This window comes from Pyrgilauda ruficollis, unplaced genomic scaffold (genome assembly GCF_017590135.1).
Source record: "Pyrgilauda ruficollis isolate IOZ18807 unplaced genomic scaffold, ASM1759013v1 scaffold2, whole genome shotgun sequence".
Taxonomy (NCBI): domain Eukaryota; kingdom Metazoa; phylum Chordata; class Aves; order Passeriformes; family Passeridae; genus Pyrgilauda; species Pyrgilauda ruficollis.
This window is the reverse complement of record NW_024519206.1, coordinates 13,503,636-13,525,129: the sequence shown is the minus strand read 5'-3', so window position 1 is coordinate 13,525,129 and position 21,494 is coordinate 13,503,636. Positions and strand designations below refer to the sequence as shown.

At 42.1% G+C, this 21,494-nt stretch overlaps 2 protein-coding genes across 17 annotated transcripts in view; one reads left to right on the top strand and one right to left on the bottom strand.

Moving 5' to 3' along the window:
• The window catches only part of SCRN1 (secernin 1), a 38,028-nt gene extending 31,355 nt beyond the window's left edge, over positions 1-6,673 (top strand). Inside the window, exons 5-9 of the mRNA XM_041466338.1 lie at positions 61-255; positions 1,853-2,018; positions 3,850-4,030; positions 6,042-6,201; positions 6,441-6,673. Coding sequence (XP_041322272.1) covers positions 61-255; positions 1,853-2,018; positions 3,850-4,030; positions 6,042-6,200 — 701 coding nt within the window. The 3' untranslated portion in view covers position 6,201; positions 6,441-6,673. The remainder of the gene's footprint in view (positions 1-60; positions 256-1,852; positions 2,019-3,849; positions 4,031-6,041; positions 6,202-6,440) is intronic.
• A 2,160-nt stretch (positions 6,674-8,833) lies between these two features.
• The window catches only part of WIPF3 (WAS/WASL interacting protein family member 3), a 38,150-nt gene continuing 25,489 nt past the window's right edge, over positions 8,834-21,494 (bottom strand). For 14 of the 16 annotated variants that reach the window (XM_041466334.1, XM_041466324.1, XM_041466335.1 and 11 more), the window contains 6 exons: positions 18,793-18,925; positions 18,026-18,154; positions 15,779-16,531; positions 14,005-14,151; positions 13,192-13,293; positions 8,834-12,310 (listed from right to left, as the gene is read on the bottom strand). In XM_041466334.1, the coding sequence (XP_041322268.1) occupies positions 12,270-12,310; positions 13,192-13,293; positions 14,005-14,151; positions 15,779-16,531; positions 18,026-18,154; positions 18,793-18,925 (1,305 nt within the window). In that variant the 3' untranslated portion in view covers positions 8,834-12,269. Of the gene's footprint in view, positions 12,311-13,191; positions 13,294-14,004; positions 14,152-15,778; positions 16,532-18,025; positions 18,155-18,792; positions 18,926-20,342; positions 20,526-21,494 lie in introns of those variants that run through there. The other 2 variants (XM_041466337.1, XM_041466336.1) reach the window with 2 other exon arrangements.

The following is a 21,494-nucleotide window of genomic DNA, read 5'->3' as shown; positions in this document are numbered from 1 at the left end:
TTCCAGCTTCTCCCAGGAAAACTGTATTAATGCTCTTGTTTAATATGTGGCTCTTTCTAGAGGGAGTGAAATGCATTTGCAATCAGCTTTCATTAACGACAAAAATAGATGCTGAGCATCCTGAACTAAGGAATTATGTGAAAAGTCAAGGCTGGTGGAATGGAGAATCAGACTTCAATTTTTCTGAAGTGTTTTCTCTTGCTGATGACCATTTAGCCTGTTGTTCTGGCAGGGAGAGCCTAGAAAAGCAAGGTGGTAAGTGTTGAACTATCTTTCTGTGGGCACACTGGGATTTTAGTCACTGCTGCCTCCTTTTCAGGCATTCTGACCAGAACTACATGTGACTGAGAGCACCTCTACACGTGAACTCTGTAGGAAGGAAGATCTGAATTAAAGACTGTCCCTAAATTTGCCACTATTTAGGATGAAACCCTTAATGTCACCCCCAAGGTTTCAAAACAGGATTACAATTACAAACTCACTCCCTTCAGTGCTGTGATGTACATGATGTGCCACTGCATCTGTGCTTTTCTGTAATTTTAGTGGCTATACCTAACGCTAAAATTATACCATAAAAAAAAAATAGCCTCACATATCAAAGATTGAGCTTAGTGCAATCTGCATTTTGGGAAAATGTAGATTTAACCTTTTGGGGAAAGTTTCAAGAGCACAGTTTAAGGAAGAGCAGTTGCAAACTGAAGTCCCTTTTTCTTTGTTGAGCAGAACAAAGCTACTGGAACAGACATTGTGCCTACTCTCTGCAATCAAAGGAAGGGTTCATTTCCTGACCCAAATTTATGACTGACTTCAGTTCGCTGCAGCTGGCCAAAATACCTCTGAAATGGACAGCCTGCAGCAGTGCATGGGACTGCATGCATATCTGCTCTTTCATGCATGAAAAATAGCACAAATTATCATTTTCTAAAAAGCCCTTTACTACAGGTGTGAATTTACTGGACTGTTGGCATTTTCACATGTACCAACATGTGTTCGAAGAGTGTAGGGGTGCGATATTTGTTGCACTGCAGAATTCTTCCTAAGGCTGTAGAATTGCAGGGGGTGTGGTTAGTGTCTGGAGCAGATACAGTAACTCTGAAGGACTATAGGTAAAAGATCTTAATAAATCTGGATTGTAGCACTAAAAACCCTGAGGGCCCCTACAGACAGATGGCTGTGGCTGAAAATCTTGCAGGCTGCTGAGTCATTCTGTGTCTCCTGGTGTGTTGAGGCACCTGTGCATGGAGGTTTGAGTCTGCAGAGCCTGAGAAGGTACGGGGAAGAAGCCTGATCTGCAAAAGGAACATGTGGGAAAACATGGAGGGGCAGTGGGGGCAAAGCTGGGATGAACACAGGCAGGAAACATGGTGAGATTCCTTTAGATAGGGGTTTGGAGAAAAATCTTGGTGCCTAGGTCTGCTGCTGTAACATTCTGTGACTGCAAGATGATGTTTCAAATTTCCAACTGAGAATGGAAATTGAGAAGTGGAAAATCAGTGTTCTCATTCTGTCCCGCTTGGGTAGAGGAAAATGGACATTTTAAGTAAGTAGTCTGTTCATAGTGACTGCTAAAGCAGTATTACAGCCTTCTTCCTGAAAATGTACCTTTATAATAGCATTTCTCCCTACCTGGCAATTGCCATGCCTAATTAATGCTTATTACCATTCTCATTTACTAGCTAGGCACGTTCTTTCTGAATGCTCATTGCTTAAGTAGAAACTATTAACTGGGATTTGTGACATGCCCATATCAAGTGTCAGGGGCCATTTTAGGCCAAATCTTGTTCAGACTAAAATCCTTACCTGGGCTCCAAGCCATTGAACACTGAGGAATTTTTTTCCCCCCTCTATATAGGTGACGTTTCTGCACAAGCCATGATTGATGTCCTGCGTGACAAGGACAGTGGTGTCTGTGTGGACTCTGAATCTTTCCTTACTACAGCTAGCATAGTGTCTGTTCTGCCTCAGGACCCTAGTTTTCCCTGTATTCACTACTTCACTGGCACGCCAGACCCTTCAAGGTAAGCCACAGCACTGGGGTCCCTGGGGTGCAGAGCAGGTGATGGGTTGAAAGGTAACAAACAAACCCTGCCACCCAAACCGGAGCATACTTCAAGAGCATGTTCTGACCAGAAATGCAGTCAGGGCTCCGAGATGTGCAATCTGACAGTCCTGTGTTACCGAGCTTCTAGGGGAAATGCAGTTTAGGGAGGAGCCAGGAATTCCAGTGTAGTTGCTTTCCACTTGGAAAGTTGTTGAGATTATGAAGTTGGGGACTTCCCAAGTCACTTCTCTTGAACAGGTAGATGCAAAACTCCAACAAATGTTTTAACTATCAGAGAGGGCTTGTGTACTCTAGGTAGCTTAATACGACATCAAAATGTTAACACAGCAAAACATCTGCAAGTTGCTGGGGTCACAAGCATGTCTTTTATTTGAGGGACAATTTCCAGTTGGTTTACATGGTGTCTTCTCTAGCTGAAAGTAGCTGAGGAGATTAGGGAACTCATGGGCTAGATCATCAAAGAACTAATGAATTATCTTATGTTTTAAACAGAATCCACGTGGGATTCAAGGAAATTAAACTAAACCACTTGCAGTTATTCAGGAGAGCTGCCACTTGCATTGAGGTAGAGAGGTTATGGGGAGAAGAAAATGGTGCCCTTGAACAGCTGACTGTCATTCCTGTCAGAGGACTGGTAGTAATTGTTAGGTTTTACTGAGGGCTGTGGAAGTCATCCATGCCAAAGGGACTTTCCACCCACCTTGCATTATGCAACTCAGACTTACAGGGTTAAGTGTCAGTTTTAAACTTGCTTACACAAACTTTTCTGTGACTTGATGCAAATCCTCTGCGATAAAAAGGAGCAAGGCTTCAAATTATTTTGTTGGGATTTCTGTCCTTTTGAAGGTCAGAAACCTGCCTTAAAAGCCTTGTTTAGAGACCTTTCTTGCTTTATTTGACACTGTAATGCATTAAGAAAGAATTATTTTAAGTGCAGTTAGTGAGTCACGTAAATTCTTAGTCAGCAAGGCTTTGTGACAGTGATGGAAAGGGTTGCAGCACTGAACCTGCTGACTGTACACGGGCAGTGGTTATTAATTGTGTGTTGCAGAAGTCTTCACTTTTGGCAGGTTCTTCACTGCAGAATGCAGGCTGCTTTGTTGTTCTGCATCTAAAGAGAAGGAAGGCAGTTGTTCCATGCACTTGCCAAAACCTACTTTCAGCTTTTCAGGAATGAAGATTCTGTATTGATGGGGTTTTTTGTCTCTCTTAGGAGATTAGAACCAAAATTCAACGTTAAAATAGTTTGAGAAATGTCACAATATTGGTAGCCATGTCTTCTCCCAGCTCTTGAAGTAGAATTCTAAAGTGCTGCTGTTTATATGCAAAATCCTCTGATATTGAGCAAGATATGTAATCTTCCCTGCTCCACGCAAGTGGTTTTTTCTGATTTTAATAAAACTTAAATCTGGAAGGAGGAGGAGAGATGACAGTGGGAACAGAGGAGAAAAACTGATGTGAGGCGGAATGTTGAGATTTACAAAAAACTCGGAGAAGATCAGTGCTACTCTTCTAAAGAAGTGTCAGAACTGGCATAAAAACACCAGAGAATCTTATCGGTAAAAGGGGAAATAAGTTTTTGCAATAATTGCCAAGCCCAGTTCTTTTCAAGCACGTAGATTTGTTTTGCTTGACCAGTACCAAGTCTCTAACCTTACCCATGCCTAGTGTAGATGAATTACCTGTGCTGCTCTATATGTGTTGTTTTAAAATGACCTGGTAAACCTTTCAATAACATATATGAGAGCTCTCTTATTACTGCAAGCAGTAATTCTCATTTCTTTCAGGTCCATATTTAAACCCTTTATTTTTGTTGACGATGTAAAATTAGTACCAAAAGTGCAGTCTCCTTCTTTTGGCAATGATGATCCTGCTAAAAAGATACCTCGATTCCAGGAGAAACCAGATCGTAGGCATGAATTGTACAAGGCACATGAATGGGCCCGATCTCTCCTGGAGAGCGATCAGGTAAGAGCTGTGGGACGTGGAATTAAAGAGCTGAAGTCAATGTAGATTCCCAACTCCATACCTTAGTTCACAGTCACTCACTGAAAAACATTCTCTGAATATTCTTAGAATCCTTGAGAGTTTAGCTTGGATAATGATGCCCTCTGAAGGACAAACTATTCTGCATAGTTTTTGTTATCCTGAAAGTATAGCTCTGTTCCATTACTTTTACAAAATGAAAAGTCAGACTGTTAAGCTGATTATCTTGTTCAATCCTCACTATGCACAGTCTTTTTAGTGATTAGAACACTGGATGCTAGTGCAACGTGGTATCAGAATTATGTGCTAGGAAGAGGGCAGGAATGTTGTACTTTAAATCATATGCTGGATTAAGAACTACATAGTTTGGAAAGGTACTTTTTTTGAAGGAATAATTTGCATGTGACAGTTTGGCAAGTCTTGTGCTTTGGAATTCAAGGCATTTCTGTTAATTTTTAACTGAAAATGCCATGTGAGAAAAAAGGACGCTTTGCAGTGCCATGCAGTACATACCCAAGGGCTGAAAACCTTCCATGGTAAAAACTTAGTGTTTTTATTTGCATAAGTGATCCATAAGATCACTTATGCAAATAATTTTGGAATAAGTAAAGTCAGGAAGGGGATTATTCTGTATTGCTTTTCCAAATGGTTGAGCTACAACTTTTGGTGTCATTGGGCAGTTAGTTCAATAACTTCTCAACATTTGCAATTACAACTACAGCAGTAAACTGGATAAGTGGTTTTAAGGAAGTGAAACAGAGGGAAAGATCACCAAGGCACACCTGTCAAGCTTTTATGGGTATTCAGGAAATTTGTGGAAGACCCTCACATAGTTGTGTTGAACTTCCACAGAGGATTTGCTTTTCTACAATTTTCCTCTGTGTGTATTTGCATGGGTCAGAGTCTTGCTGCAATTATAACACATTCAGATCTACCCACTATTGATTAAGGAAGCTATGATAACCTTTGCTAGTACAAACATTATTTAAATGCAGTTTGGGCTGGATTTTTAATTTCTTGGAATGGTGTAATTTAAAATCTGTGGCCTCTGGTAACATTGTTTTAATGTGCAGCTGGCTCTCATATCATTATGCAAGATGTTGATTTAGGGAAGACCTGGAAGAGGAATCTTTGCATCTTGTGGACTCTTGCCTGTTGAAGTCCCCACAATGTGACACCAGTAGCTATGGTAGAAAAGAAAATGCAGTTTCTACTCAGGTTTCATGCTATGAAAACTGCCAATCCAAGAACCTAAACCTTAGATGAGATGCTTTACTCTTTCTGGAAAAAATGCTGAGAAAAAACCTGAAAAACTCAGAACCACCACTCATTCTAAATGACTTTGTTTTCCCCTGAAACTCAGTTTTGAAAGCTGCAAGCAAAACAAGCAGCACTTCTCTATTAAAAAAAAAAAAAAAAAAAAGGTAGAGTTTCAATAACATTTGGATAATTACACCTTTTCCAGGAGTAAATTTTCTAGAAACACAAAGAGCAGTAAGTCAGAATGGCACACAAAACCTCCCTGGGATCTGGAGTCTAAATACTGTTACATGACACATCATTTCAGATCTATTCATCATCTTGCAGGTATTGATTTGAGGGATGCACATGCAAATACCACAACCTGTACAATTCTTAGGGCTTCTAGTCTTCTCTCATAGTTCTGTTAGTGGGATTACAAGTTCGCTTTACCTCTATTATATATATAAACCTTATATAATTTTCCTCTGTTCCTCTATTCATCTCTCACCCTCTTCCTTCTTTGCTTTTAACTTAGCAACTCCTGTTTGGTTATTTTTCTTAATGCATAAAATGTCCAGGACTTTTAGCCTTTGGCCATCCAAAGAAACTAATAACAGAAATAGTTTGTACTTAAAATGTCTTTTTCGTTTTTAAAAATATTTGAAAATATCTCTGTAACAAAGAGAAACAGTAAAATGCTTTAATGAGCCTGTTTGCTGGTTAACTGAGTTTGGTTGTTTCATGCCTTTAGGATAAAGGCCAGAAACTGATGAGGATTATGTTAGACCTTGAAAAACAAGGTTTAGAAGCAATGGAAGATATCCTTTCTCGTACAGAGATTCTGGATCCAGCTGAAGTAGTGGATCTTTTCTATGACTGTGTTGACACAGAACTAAAGTTCTTCAAATAAAGTAAGCAAACAATTCTTTAGGTACTACTCTACCAGTGAATGTGAAATGTTGGATCTGATTCTGAACCTCCTCCTCCTTTACACTAAGCTGAGGACGTTAAGAATTGGATTCAAACCCATCTTTTTACCTGCTCAGCTTGTCTCCAAAAGTCCCTTTTCCCTATGCTGCATTGCAGGCAATTTTCTTTCAATTTCACTCTTGCTTGGAATGGATTTTCAACAAATTTTATCTCATTTCAGCTACAGTGGCTATTGTTAGCCTTTTCACTGGAAGACTGCAATGTTCTTCAAGCCTTGAAAGAAAGTCTTCACACTTGTGATTTTGCAGGAAAAAACATTTCTAGAGGAAAAAAATGTTACTTGCTAGCTGTATCTGGTTAACAAATTGCTTTCCTTTGTCCAATCGTGTGGTGTTCCTGTTTGTGTATGTATATAGTGAAAGGAGAAAGTCACTGACTGGTCCAATTACTGTGTGCATGCTGGCTAATTTAGTACAGAATGTTAAAACATGTATGTTGGGCAACCAATTAAAGTAAAGATTTAACTTCATCAGGCTGATTGCCATATTGTCATTGAAAGCAATCTGGTTTTCCCTCTGTTGCTCAGGACTAGGCTTGCAGCAAAGCTGACTTGCATTTTTCTCTTCTTACTAATTCATACAGCGTTGGAGTAGTAGACTTGAAATCACAGTTTGAGACAGGTAGGAAGGTAAGTCCTGGCTCTTGACCTTGTTGTTCTGGCCTCATATGGCCGTATCTGGTTGCAGTAACTCAGCACCTGACATTATGACTGTACAAATGATCAGAATTCAGTCCCCAGGTTAAGTTCTGCCTTTGCCCTCAGCCAGCTTGTGTCTGTAGTGCACCTGGCTGCTGCTCCAGAACGGAGTCCTGAAGTGCAGAGCCAGCCTGGGTGCCATAGAGATCTACACGTGCTGGTTCTTAAGATGCAATTAATAAGGTGTCAGATTTATATACAAGCTACAGATTTGGAATTTTTTAAAGCAATAGATGCTGGACATTGATAAGTACCTGGCTATTCTCCATCTTTCCGCCTTTGTACTGCTGAACAGTTCCTAGTCATCTCTGTTGTGAGACACATGGCTAATGAATCCAGTCAGTACAGTGAGTTGCTGGTGGGTATGGCAATGCAACTGGTTAGGCTTGGGAATGGCTGTCCTGTGCTTCCTTACATTAGATGCAGTCCTGCAGCATGCTTCCCTTCCTCCACAGTCCTACAGGCAGACCTGCTTCTCATTGTATTTTCTTCTTGTTCAAGTGAGAGAGGGCAAATACTGAGAATTAAACCAGTAAACACTGTGTCCAGTGAAGATGGATGGTGAGTTTTTTTCATACAGGAGGTTGAAAGAGGACATCCATGTCTTTAGTAAGTGGAAGTTAACATATGAAGTTAAAATCCTTCACTGTTTGAGAAAGTGGATGGTGAAGAACCACAGGCTTCTGTATTGAGGAAGTAAAAGCTCCTTAGAAAGCAGAAACACCTCAAGTTGAAACTAAGAGTTGTGCATCAGGGAAATAGTCATTGCCATATTGGCACACTGCATTCTCAGGATTTTTTAACTGAAATTATTTCATTCAGACTCGTTACTTTGGTATTGCCTTATATTAGAAATGGCAATTGGACAAGAAAACATGGGGCCTTTTCACTTACAGAAAACAAGGAAGAATATATTTTCTCTTATGGCCTACCTAACAATCTCCCATTTACAATGAAATCCTCCCATGCTGTCTATCCTAGGACCATCTCCTGTGTTTAAGTATTTTAAAGTGTAGACAATAGGAGAAGGAAATATTCAAGTAGACCCAAAGTAGACCCAAATTTTCAAGTAGAAATTTAGCTGCTTTGTATGGTAACCAGAGGAGGGGCTGACTGCAAGAAGCATACTTGATTTCAGAGAATGTTGCAGGGGATGAAGCCCACTGAAAGACAAGTGTGCTTCTCCAGCTGCCCATAACTGAAGTAAATGGATTTCCCATGAAATCACATTTCCTGATAGGAGTAGCTGGGTATTTCTGCACAACCAGGGAACAGGAATAAAATGATTGCTCCAGCAAGAGGACAAAACTTAGGATGTACCACTTCTCACAGCTCTTTTGCACAACTTGGATCTCTAATCTTTGAGAGCTGGGAGGGAGGCGAGATGAAAGAGAGTATTCTTGTTAAAAACATCATATATCTTATTTGCCTGTTTCTTAAGAAAGAAGAAAGCAACACTTAAAATTATCTCTGGGCATTTATGTCCTCATTTGGAACTGCTTATATGACAGAATGAATAAATTGTTTTGAGCACAGTGATCCAGGTAGTAATTTTCTAATAGTGTTGATTTTGCTTCAATTGTATAGTGCACTTAAAAACCAAAACCAGCTGTGGTACAGCAACATGGTTGGGTGCAGTCAGCAGAAACCAGAGCAACTGCATGGTCTTAATATTTGCAGTGGTCTTCAACAGAGGTGTGTCTCAGCGGAAGGACACAGTGGGGCTTGTGGGATCAGCTGCCTCAGGGTGACAGATAGTGTGATCCTCTGTATCTCCAGACGCTTCAATGGATCTTGAATGAAAAATACATGTAAACATTTCAGAAATGCTAGCAAACAGGCACAGGATTTCTCAATTTAATCTCTGAAAGATGATGTTTATTTCTAAAATACCCAAACCATAATAAGAAATGGAGTAAAATTTTCTTCTCCTTTATATATCTGCTGGCAGGTAGTCTAGAATTAGTTTTAAAATCTTTAGGAAGGTACTTACTACAGAGCAGTACACAAATTTCAGAATAAATGAGAGCCAACAATATGCCACTTTTAATAATACCATAACAAAATAGTTTCTAAAACAGTATTCAACTTTCCAGTTGTTGGAGAAGCAATGTAGGTGTAGACCTCTGCTTGTTACTACATTCATGCATATTTATCAAGTAACTACAGTAAGTGACATTATTGGTCAAAGCATCACCACTTTTTTTTTCACATGATGTACAGTAAGTTATCATAATAGGCTAGACAAAGACTAATGTTGCTTTCTTGGAGTCCTGTGGGTGAAGAGCTTCTTACTCCTACACCATCTCACACCATGAATGTGCATGTGTGTGGGAATAGTTACAGCATAACTGAACTGCTGTAACAACAAAGAGAAAAGCAGGGATGTAAAGATGCAGTTACCGGTCTTTTCCAAAAAGTTGTGTTCAAAGGCAACACGATGGGGAAAGATCATCAGTGATCTATAACATTATTACACCTCTGACTGAGGGGAATTGATGGCAATTATATAAATTAACGCCATAACTGTAATAGCCTGGCTGTTAGCACCAGACTCACCCTGGAACAGCAGTATTCTTTTTCAGGCTGGTGAATCATGGAATCATTTATACTGGAAAACAACTCCTGAGATCATCTAATTCAGCTGTTAACCCAGCACTGCCAAGTCCATCACTAAACCATGTCCCTGTGATGCCTTGTGAAGGCTGACCTAGAACAGAGACTAGACGGAGTTAAAGAATAAAGTAGGTATTATTAGATAAGGCCTCAATGGATACACCTTGGGCAGTACAAGAGCCCAAGATGAACCCAAAATGGATGACCAGTCATGAGGTCTTTCACTTTCCTAAGTTCTGGTCCATTAGCATATTGGACTTAATTATCCAATTATAGCTTTAGATTATGAAGTCCCATCCTTCTTGTTTTTCTCTCTTCATTCCACTGTTGTTTACACTCTTGGGCGTGAAATTTCGATCATTTGTCCATGGTCCCCAGGACCAAGGGTCTTTTGTCTACCTACTCTATGATGAGAGCTTGCTATCCTCAAAATATGAAGCTCAGAACTACACACTGAAACAGTACAGAATCTGAAAAATGTAAAAGCTAAAACCTGAGGCATCACCTGAGTGCCGTATCTACAAGTCTTTTACATACCTGTAGGTATTAAATGGTGACCTCACCACTTCCCTGAGGAGCCTGTTCCAATGCCTGACCACCTTTTGGTGAAGATGTTTTTCCTAATATCAAATCTAAACCTACCCTGGCACAGCTTGAGGGCACTTCCTCTTGTCCGGTGCATTGTTAAGTGAGAGAAGCGACTGACCCCCACATTGGTACAGGATCCTTTCAGGTTACAGAGAGTGATAAGGTCCCCTCTGAACCTCCTCAAGCCAGGATGTTGTTGGCCTTCTTGACCACCTGAGCACACACTGGCCCCTGTTCAGCACATTTAGCCACTGTCAGCCAGCACACCCAGGTCCTTTAGTGGCAGGCAGATTTCCAGCCACTCTGCCTCCAGTGGAGCCTTGGGTTGTTGTAACCCAGGTCTAGGAACACAGAAAAGCTGTAAAAAGGGGAATCAAAGGGTGGCTGGGATTGAAAGGGATGGCTACAGGTCATCTGGTCCAACACCCCTGGCTAAGCAGGGTCACCTACTGCCAGTTGCCAAGGACAAAATCCAGATGGCTTTTGAGTATCTTTAAGCTTAGAGTGAGATTCTACAAAGTCTGCAGGCAACCTGTTCCAAGGCTCAGTCACCCACACAGTTAAAAAGTATTTCCTGATGTTCTGACAGCACCTCCTGTGTTGCAGTTGCCCATTTCCTCTGGTTCTGTCACTGGACATCATTGAAAAGAGTCAGGCTCCATCTTTATACCCTCCCTTCAAATAGTTACACACATTGGAGAGATCCCCTCTGAGCCTTCTCTTTTCCAGGCTGATCAGTCCCAGCTCTCTCAGCCTTTCCTCATAGGAGAGATGCCCCAGTCCCTTCATCATCTTTGTGGCCTTCTGTAGGACTCTCTTCAGCATGGCCATGTCTTCTTTGCACTGGGGAGCCCAGAATTTGGACACAGCACAGAATCTGATCACATACCACACACCAGGTGTGGCTTCACTAGTGCTGAGCAGAGGGGAAGAATCACTTCCCTGACACCTCCCTGGCAACACTCCTCCCAATGCACAAGAATAAGGGTAATAAATTCTAGAAATAAATATCTTAGGACCAGATTTGAACATCTGTGATCCAAAGACCTTACCCAAGGTCTGAGTATTAATAGTTCAAGTCTTGTCTGCTGCTAGGTTTTTACTCTTCCCAACCAACTCTATTTGAGACAACAACCACTTTGGGGGTTGAGTGTTCCATGTGGTGTGTTTTGGACAATGAACTTTCACTGCTAGCAAACAGTAGTAGCTCTAAAATGTAGGTTTTGGACCCCTCATCCAAAGGCTTTGTAATTGCTGGGTAAAGGCAATCTATCACAGAAATGGTAAATACCCACTTTGTCAGTAGGAAAAGACAGGACATGTGTCCTTACATACGCTTGTCACAGCATGTGTATTCACACACACCATTTCTTTTTCTTGCTTACAACAGAGCAACTTCCTTTTCCTCTACTTTGGAAAGGCTCTGTCATCTCTGTCAAGTCCATGACCACCCTACCCAGCTGGGCTTCTTCAAACACTATCCTATAAGGATATGTAATCATTAGGAGGTAGACTCATTAGCAGCCACAGTTCCTTGGATCTCCTCTTCATGCTTCATGAGAAAAGGATTGTGGGCCCATCGCTTCATGAAAGTGACATCCTGCTGCAATCTGAGGCCAGGCAGAATGGAAGAAGTGAAGAAACATAAAAACAGACTAAAGATAGCATATTAGTTTGACAGTTCATTGAAAAAATGTCTATGTAATAACTGGAGAATTTCCAAAAATTATGATGGAAGGGGCAAAAAGAACTACAGGCACGTAGCACAAAACATTCTGAGGTAACATTGTCAGCACAGTAAGAATGAGAATTGTTTCAACACTACAAAGAATTTAAATTTTATGCTGCTTTGCTTAAAAAATATTCACCTATATACAGTAATTTAAAAGCCTGTACTAACATTTCTGCAGTATGTAGGCCAGTTCAAAAGGTGTAAATTTATATTGTTTTACAGTTTATAGAAATGTTAATATTGCAGTACTTGTGACTCAAGTACAATCTATCACTGCAACAGGCACCCCTTCTGTCTTATATATTATCTTGATCTTCTTTTTTAATACTAGTCCAGAGAACTTCAGAAGACTCTTCTCATCTCACGTGTGTTCTTAATGGAGGATTTTTAGAGGGATCTGTAAATAGACAGGACAGATTTTAAACAGGTACTTTGGATGCAGTTATATAGCAGGGATGCTGCTAGCCCTGATATATACATACATATGTTTACATATATACACACACATATTGCTTGTGCTCTGCAGCCTTCAGTAAAAAGTCAGAATATACAGCAGACAATTTAGCCTGACTGAGGCTGCTATGAAAATTCCTGCTAAGTACCTTAGCATGGAAGCAAAACAAAAGGTTAATTAAAAGTTGGAGATCTAATAATACAGAAAACTGGGTTTTATAAAAAAGCAGAGTAAGGGCATGAGACCTTTTGGCACTTTCAACTACCCAATTTCAAAACTGGATAGGTGAGCTGCTCTTACAACAGTGACCTGATTCTAAGTTACTAAGTTAAGAAGGGAGGAAAAAAAATAAAGCAAGGTTCAGCCATTTATCACTTTCCTTACAAAATTAATGTATTAAGTCTCTTTGTTACTCAGGTGTGTAAAACATCATGCATAGGATTTAAATCAAAACACCAAATGAAAGACATGGATCAAGTCATCTTTCTTGATGAAAAAGTTAGTGAACAAAAAAAATCAAACTCAGTAGCTGCCCAAGTCTGTTTTTACAGCATGACTGTTTTTAACATCACAGGCTTTGCACATTTAGCAATATAAAAACACAAGCTGCACGTCCAGCCACATCATTTGTTTTTAGCTAAGACTCTAAAGTAATGAAGTGCTTCTAATTTTATCTTTGGTCCCTGTTGCCACTGTGTAGCCCATTCCTCTCTATGCCAGTGCTAGCAGTCCAGTTATGCTAATGCTGGTTGAGTTCTTTATTTTGCATCCCTATTTTTAAACCTCTTGATAATGATCAGATCTTTCCATGTTTACACACTTACCTCTGGGTATCTTGCTAGGATATGTTTTCTGAAATGGTTTGAATTCATCAGGTGGGGGGAAATCTTCCACAGAATGGAAAGTAAATTTCGATTCAAAGTCATCTGGGAAGTTTCAGGGAAATAAACATTAGCTGATGCTGGAGAGAAACTTAACAACAACAAAAAGCACCCCAAAAAAACCCCCAAACCCAACAATGTTTCCACAAGTAATTTCTATTAAAAATGCTGGCTTATTTTCTCCTGAAACTGATAGTGGCTCATTCTATAGAAACCATCTTGATGAGTACTTCTGTGAGCCATCCAAGTTTTTTGCTTTAATTGCAATCACTGCCTGCTATTAAAACTGAAGGTAATCTTCTGCCTGCTGTTCCAGTTTTCTGCATTGATGGTATTGTGGTAATAGAGGTATTCACTGGTAGTTTAAGACATGTAGCTGTAAACAATAATGAATGGCCAATTCATCAGACCACAAAAATAATTCTTAGTGGTATTTGCCCTATAGGAGTGAAACCTGTAAATGTCCATGATCTGGTTTGAAGTATGGTAATATAAACACACCATGGGAACTTTTCATATTTTTAAGTAACTTTGCAGGTAGTGTGTGCTTTTCTTTTCTACTGACTGAATGCAAATCCTTTTTGAAAAAGCCTTAATTTTCTGTAATTGTATAAGGTTGTACAAAAATGTTTCTATTACACTACCTTGTTATTGCTAGGACAAAGTCTTGAGTGAGTTTTTGAGGTCTGAGACACACACACGCTTTTGTACTAAAATTATTAACTAAGGCCAAGACATTTAATTTAATGATATTACCAATAATGTGCATATTTCCATTTTTAAGTGGTGTGTAGGGGTCATGAGCTGTAGCCCAGGCTGAGACTCCAGACTTGCTTGTAAGTTCAGTTGTTGGGGATCTTGCAGGTGGCTGTGGAGGTGTGACCAGCTTCCCAGCACCAGTTCCTTGAAAAAAACCCAGGAGACCAGCATATAAGCATCATCACAACTTAAACCCAACAGTAAACTACACAAAAAAAGTGGAGGGGGTGTAGAAATAATGCAGTATTTGGGGCAAACATACCCACAGCTGTTGTTTGCCAAGCCTGACCACAGATTTGTAGCATTAAGGATTAAATTCAAGTCGCTACTGGAACTGGCTGGAGCTTTCCATTTCCAGTTCTTTCTAAGGAAAGTGTGACATTGTGAAGTGTGGTTTTGTCCCAGTCTGGAAGGGAAGATTATCCTTCCACTTTCACAAGAACAAGCAGTCTCTTTAAGCAAAGGAAACCAACAAAACAACGACACTAGGTGGTATGTCTAAAAGAAAATTTCCTGACACTTTGGCAGCTATGCAGTGGAATTACCATTAGTCTTGTGCATTTCACTGAGGAGTTGCAAGGGCCATCAAAGTTTACATCTGGAAGACCACAGGAGTATATGAGGGGGAGGGAGCCCAAGGCCTCCAAGTTAGCAGCCTCTCAAAACTGCTCATTCTCCTACGTAACAACGGACAGGCAGGGTAATTTTATTGAAAACACAACTTGAACTACCATGAGAAATGGGCATCTCAACATAGTAACATTTCATCATAGAGTTGGGAGCAGCATGAAGCACCACCACAAGGCACCTGATCTGCTGTACTTACATGGCCTTTACCCTGGCTCTCAAAGGGAGCCAGTGATCTTTCTCCTGACATGTAGCTGCTAAAATAAAGGGTACAGAACATTTTCTTTCAGATGTTCCCTGTTAAGTAGCTGTCTCCATTTCTCAAACCCACACAGATCTAGGCTCATGCTCATCTTTTTTATTATTTCCATTACATTAGAGGAGTCTAACAAAATTTCCTTCTATCATCTACTCAAGGAAATACTGGATAATACCCCACTTCCCAAGTAGCTGGAGAAGCCTTTGGCCCAACCTTGATCATTGCAGGAGGCACTGGCTGCTTGCCTTGGTTGAACAGCAGAGGGCTGCAACCAGATTTGCTTTTGCTCACCTATGGCTGGTAGCTGCCCCATCTCTGTTTCATTATGTTCTCTAGTGTTTCCCAGCTGTTGCCAATATTGCTCCTGCATGGGTACAGCTGTAGAATGGTGTCCTAGGCAGGTTGGCACATGAGCAGCTGCTGACCTGGCAGACACCGTGGTGTGTAGTCTGCCCCATCATCTCAGCCTGTCAGATACCACCCATTGCACTGCTGGAGACACACCAATGCCAACACAAAAGCAAGAAGCAGCCCACTGGTCCTAAGACTTCATCTCCACTGATCAACACGTCGCTTCCAAGAGTGGCAGCTTAAACGATAAGGCATGTGTGCCCAGTGCTACGAACTGCCTGGCATCTCAAAAAGCCGGATGTTTTGGGTGTTCATCATGAGCCGTGCAACCTATGGGTATTCCTCCCATGTGCGCTCTTCATCCCTGCCCCTCCATGCTCTCCAGTCACCAGTGCAATAGAATGCTTTGGGTTGGAAGGCGGCCTTGAAGAACTAAGTCATCCTCAAGGTCCTGTTCCAACCCAAATCATTCTATGATTTTCCCTGCTAGCCGAAGGGAGGGAAAAGCCTCCTTCCTTCGGAGGTGCCTCTCACCTGCGCCTCGGCCTGGTCTCTTCTTCCTGGTCTCCACCACGGCTGCGGGCTGAGGGGGGCCGGGCGTGGGTGGCAGCGGCAGCGACTGGATGTTGCTTGGCTTGTGGAACTGTGACAGCAAGTGGGGAGACTTGGGGGGCAGCGGAGGGGGCACGTCGGCACCGCTGAAGGCCGGGGAGGGGGGAAAGGAGAGCCTGTTCGCGGGCGGGGGGTGGGCGTGTGGCGGCGGAGGAGGCGGGGGCGGCGGCGTGGGAGGGGGACAGTCCCTTCCTTCGGCCGGAGCGGCGGCGGCCGCAGAGACCTCGGCGGCCCTGCCCGGCGGCCCGCAGGGGGGCACGGGGGGCAGCGGGGGAGGAGGAGGAGGAGGCGGCGGGGGCGGGTGCGAAGCGCCTGCTGGAGGCTTGGCGGGTTTGTCAGCCTGAGGGGGAGGGAGCGGGGCCGGGGGAGCAGCGCCGGGGGCCACCCCCTTGGCAGGGCGATCGGCCGGAGGGGGCACAGGGGGAGGAGGAGGGAAGGTGAGGGAAGGCTTGCTGGAAGCGGGGGGCGGTGGAGGCGGGGCGGGCAGGCTGGGCCGCCCGGGACCCGCTCCCGCTGCGGCTCGGGAGCTGCCGGGAGGCTCCGATGGGACAGCTGCCCTTGGACCCTCGGCCGGGTGCGAGGGGTTGTTGTTCGGCTTGGCAGCGCCGCTGCTCGGCGGTGCGGAGGGTCTGGGGGATGGTGCTCGGCCTCCGGAGAGCTGCCCAGGCCTCCCTGCTGGAAACCAGGTATCACATGTTACACACCGGGATTGCGTTCCCACTCCTCAGACCGATCAGCGATAAAGGCAAGCTCTTCATCTTCCCCTCCCCAGTGGATACCCAGAGGGATTAAACTCATTCACCCCGAATATCTCATATCCAGCAGGTTGCCCGCGCTGGAATGCGGCTTAGGAAGTGATGTATTCCAGTGGGCACCATGGATTCTGCTTAGTTACGTGACGACCTGCTGGGAGACCTTGCTCCCCTCCCTGCTCCTCAGCTTCTGCAGAATGAAACAGTTTAAGGAAAAAGAACTTTTCTGCAGACTCTGGGGCCCTTCACACCAGCCTCATCTTGCCTGGTACAGCCCGCAGGGCATCGAGATTCCCAGTGAAAAGTACATGAGCTGTTTAACACACATCAACTGGCATCCTTCAAATTAAGTACTTGCTTAGGATCAAAAAATTCACACAAATGTTACAGAAACCTCAGCTCCACAGATAAAAGCCAAGGTATTAAAAGCAATGCCTCAAAGACTTTCCGGAAGGCACAGGTTCTGGTATTTCCTTTTTAACAGCAAATGCCTGAAGACTCTTGAACTTAAAAAATGTCTTTTCCTCAGTAAATGTCAAGGATTTATCACAAAGCAAGATGTCAAAAAAGGCATCTCATTTGACACTCACTGTCTGATAGGCATGGCCACAGTTTTAAGAGCAACTCAAAGTAGTTACTGCCACTGAAGCTATGTCAAAAGCCCTACCACACACAGTGCTGTGCATCTTTGGCTTGCCTTTTGGGAGCAAAAAAACCTCCAGGTAGAGCCAAGTTCTGTCTTTCTCTACAAAAACCTACTCTGCTCTGTGCTGCCTGAGCAGGCACCAGCTGCTCAACAGAGCCAGAGGTCATTACTGTGACTATAAAAGTCACCCCTCATTGATGCTAGCGCTTCTTGAGGTGAAAGCATAAGTGGGGCTCCCCATGTACCTTCCTCCTGTTATTGTGAAGCAATATTTTTCAGATCAGTAAATTACCTTGGTGGATCAAAGCTATAGTCTATAAAATCCAGAGGGCAAAAATCTGAAATATGAATCTTTAAAGTAATACCCAAGACTGTAATACCATAGAAATATACACTAGTGGAGGGAAGGAATATGACTTTGCCATTTGTGCTGAAACTGATAAGCTCAGATTTCAACACTGTGTTCAAGACACAATTAAAAGTTTTCATTAAAATAATGTAAAAACCTCATCTAAAGAGATCTATTTAATCTCTTTCTTACCAAGTATGGAGACAGCTTTTTATTTATGTTTTAAGAAATAAGGCACCTGAGATCTAGAAAGATGGCTTCAATCACGTTATTAATTGAGCCCTCTATGGTCACATGATGAACTAAGCATTCAGAAAAAAAAAAACCCCAATAAAAATCAATCAGTAACGCTAATCCCAAAGTACTTTTCATCCCAAATTTCTGTCTGCCCAGCTCTGCTTTCATACACATGAAGCCCTTACCTGTCATGTCCCTCTGGCCTGCTGGTCTGAGAACAGGAAAGCCACCAGCAAATAAACCTCCCAGAGGCTGCTGAGAGCCACCTTTATTAACAGCTGGGTTACCTCCATCTCTGTTAGCTCCTTTGGGTTCTGTTAAAAAGAATGAAAAATGCAGGGTATATCAGAAAATAATTTCATCCTTGCCCTGAGACTGCTAAGGCTTGGTGGCAACAAACAGCCAAGGCCAAACTTTTCCCTGTACTGTTATACAGAAACTGCCATCCCTCTCTGACCTGTACCTTGGAGCACAGCACCCTCTGGTGCTCTTCAACCTCACGCAAATCGTGACACCAAGAAGTAGCTGTGTTAGGCCTAATACTGGATTTACATTTCCAGAATTTTTTTTTTTTTGGTTTTTTTTTGTTTTTGTTTTTGTTTTTCTTTTAATCTAATAAAGAACAATTCTTCTGCTAGAGCCAACAATTCCCACCTAATTATTTTATTGAAATGCTCTCATTTTGAAATGATTTCATCATTCATTATTTATTTTGGAACAAGGAATACCTGTTAAGGTGATAACCAGTTGGAGGCTTACCATGAAGTGTTAACAGTCATTGATCTCAGAGCAGGATGCATGTTTAGAAAGTGCATCCTAAAGCCATATGAAGATGCAGATCTTTGCTGACCTTCAAACCTGCCCTTCAATGTGAAACTGTCCATCTGACCTCCACCCACACCCGAGGCTTCAGCAAAGCTCCCCCAGGCCTTGCTGAGGAGCACGTGCTCACTTTCAATCTGTGGTGCGCTGCGGTCGTTGATTTGGGTCACTTTCCTTAGGCGAGTTCCCTGCTGGATATCAGCCAAGAGTGCGTTTCGTGCTTTCTGGTCTTCTTTTCGCAATTTTGGTATCTCTGAGCTTGCCTGTTGACAATAAGAGCTTTAGATGGCAGGTACAGACAAAAATACATGTTTAGAAAGGATACACAGGCAAACATGGGGTAGAGGATTTGAAATAAGCGCTCCCTGGCAGCTGTCACTCCCAAGCCTTTCAGTTGAATCAACAGGAATATTTGGCTGTGCAGGAGGTTGAGCATTGGTTGAGCTGAAAATTTAAATACAACACAAACTAATACTAGTTGAGCTAATGCTGTTGAAAGCAAATTAGGAGACATGCTTAAATGAAATGTGACCTCATTTTGCCATTTATGGCCTCTGTCCCACAACTCCAGCTCCAACTTCCTCTGTCAGCTCTTATCACAATATTTACAATGCTTTATATCGAAATTTTTATATGTCAAATTATAATAAATACCTGTTTTATCACTTTTCTTAGGAAAAGAGATAGATAAATGCATGCTGCACTTATATTTCAATGTGATCATTAACTTAGACTACCTCTCTGTACTGGAGATTAACACCAGTGCAAGTAGCATGCCTTTAGAATAATACAATTATGTTTTAGTAACGTTTCCATCCTAGCCAAGCTTGGTCAGTGTAAAGTTACAATTTAAAGTTCTTTAATAAAAGAAACAAACAAAATTAATTATTCTTACTTCATGTTTATTGTTATATATATTAAAAAACCATATCTTTAAAAAAATTGGATGTTTCACTTTTTAAAAGCAGATAGCAAAGCTGTTATTCCTAAACCTACTGTGATTAACAGAGCAGTCTAATAGAGGGAAATCTTCACATCAGAGGAGCAATGTTCTGCTTCCTTCCAAAGTTACCAGAGGTTAGGTAACTCCCTAAAGAGAACGAGTACCAGAAATGTTTCCATAGCCCTTAATTTTAGCATCGTAGTTTTAATAAAGCTGAACAACACCGTCACACTTGAAAAAACCCCCAAAGCCAACCCAGCTTGGTAATGGCATTCTGAAAGCAAAACAGAAACTTGAAAACACTCAACCAGCTGCTGAACTAATAATGTGTCTAACTCGCTAATCCCAAGTGAAGGATTCTATCAGGAAGGTATTATTCGTTGTTATTTTTGTACTTGCTAGAAAAATCAAAACCCAGCCAGCGGGATTTGCTACGCCCCGCTAGATGGAGCTCCAGACCGCCGCTAACGCCGCCGCATTCCCGAGCTCTGATGTAAAAACTCGAATTACAACCTGGCTGATATGTAACCACGTGTTATTTTAAAATGTTAGGAAAACCCCCACTCTGTTACATTTTCCTCGTTTGAAACAGCGCTGCCTGCCCTGGTACCTGCAGAACAGGGAGTCCCACTGTCCATTACGAGGCCCCAGTAGAGCTGCCCGGGTCAGCAGTGTTAGACCATGTACCAGCCACAAATCATTTCCACTCCCCTTCTCTGGAACCTGCCAATACTTACTGTGAAAAATGGAAATACCATAACTGGAACAAGGGTGATTCCCTTCCTCACAAAAGCTCTTTACCAGTATCTTCAACTTCTTGTCTCTCTACTCCCACTAATGACTTTGCTGTGGCAGGACAAGCAGGATCTAGAGGGATCTGATCAAGAGCTATGTTTAAAATTAGACCTAGCAGCTGTCTTTCATTTCCGGGTTCAAATGTCCATATATTATGCCAGCTGTCCACTTCACCTCCCAGATCTACTTCTCTGGGCAGACAGGCTATTAGAATATGCAGTCTTGATACCCAGACAGCTATTAGGCTAAAATAACTGACTTGTGGAGACTTGTGGCAAGTGACCCATAACTTGATATCAATGTAACACAAGCAAGATAAAAATTTGTGGCATAAAAAAGCAGGAATATTGTTCTGCCATTCCATAATGCAGCATAACAAGCTGCCTTTCTCTTACAGCAGATTCCCTTACTCCAAGCATAACTCCATCCCATGCCCCAGCTGTTTTTTCTTCCTCCCTCATGTAAGTAAGAGATTCAATCTTCCGTGCCCAGGCTGGTGGACTCGGATGATTGATTAGCTGCTGAGTAGCTTGATGTGGATTCTCTTTTTCCATTACAAAGTCAAGATGGTCTGGGGTGTAGTGTTGCCTGGTTGCACAGCAGTCAGACCTCCTTCAGATTTCTTGTTTGCTGCCTGCGCTCCCAAGGCCAGTAATAATCCTTGCCAAGAATTGTTTCACCAGGTAAGTATCTCACCATCTACTGGTGTCCAGCATTTGCAAATTCCTGGATTTACCACTTTTTTTTTTTGAGATAACCTTCCTTTCTTTGATGAAGAAATAAATCTTGGATTCACACTCATGCTGTGCTTGCAATCCATAGCACAAGCACAAATAACAAACATTTAAGTTCTGCATCAAGAGAAAAACAAAGAGGAACTCTTATAGCTGTCAAATCTTCAGCCCTGATCACATACAATAGAAGTGTTTCATCAGGAAGACAAATACATTTTAAGTCACAGAGGGAAAACAGCTGCAAGACAAAAGATGTAATTCTTAGGCTACTTTCTACCCCACCATCTGTAGGGCAGCCTCGTTTATTTACAAAAAGAGAAACATCTCAGTATTTCAAAGAAAATCAGAAGGGAAGTGGAG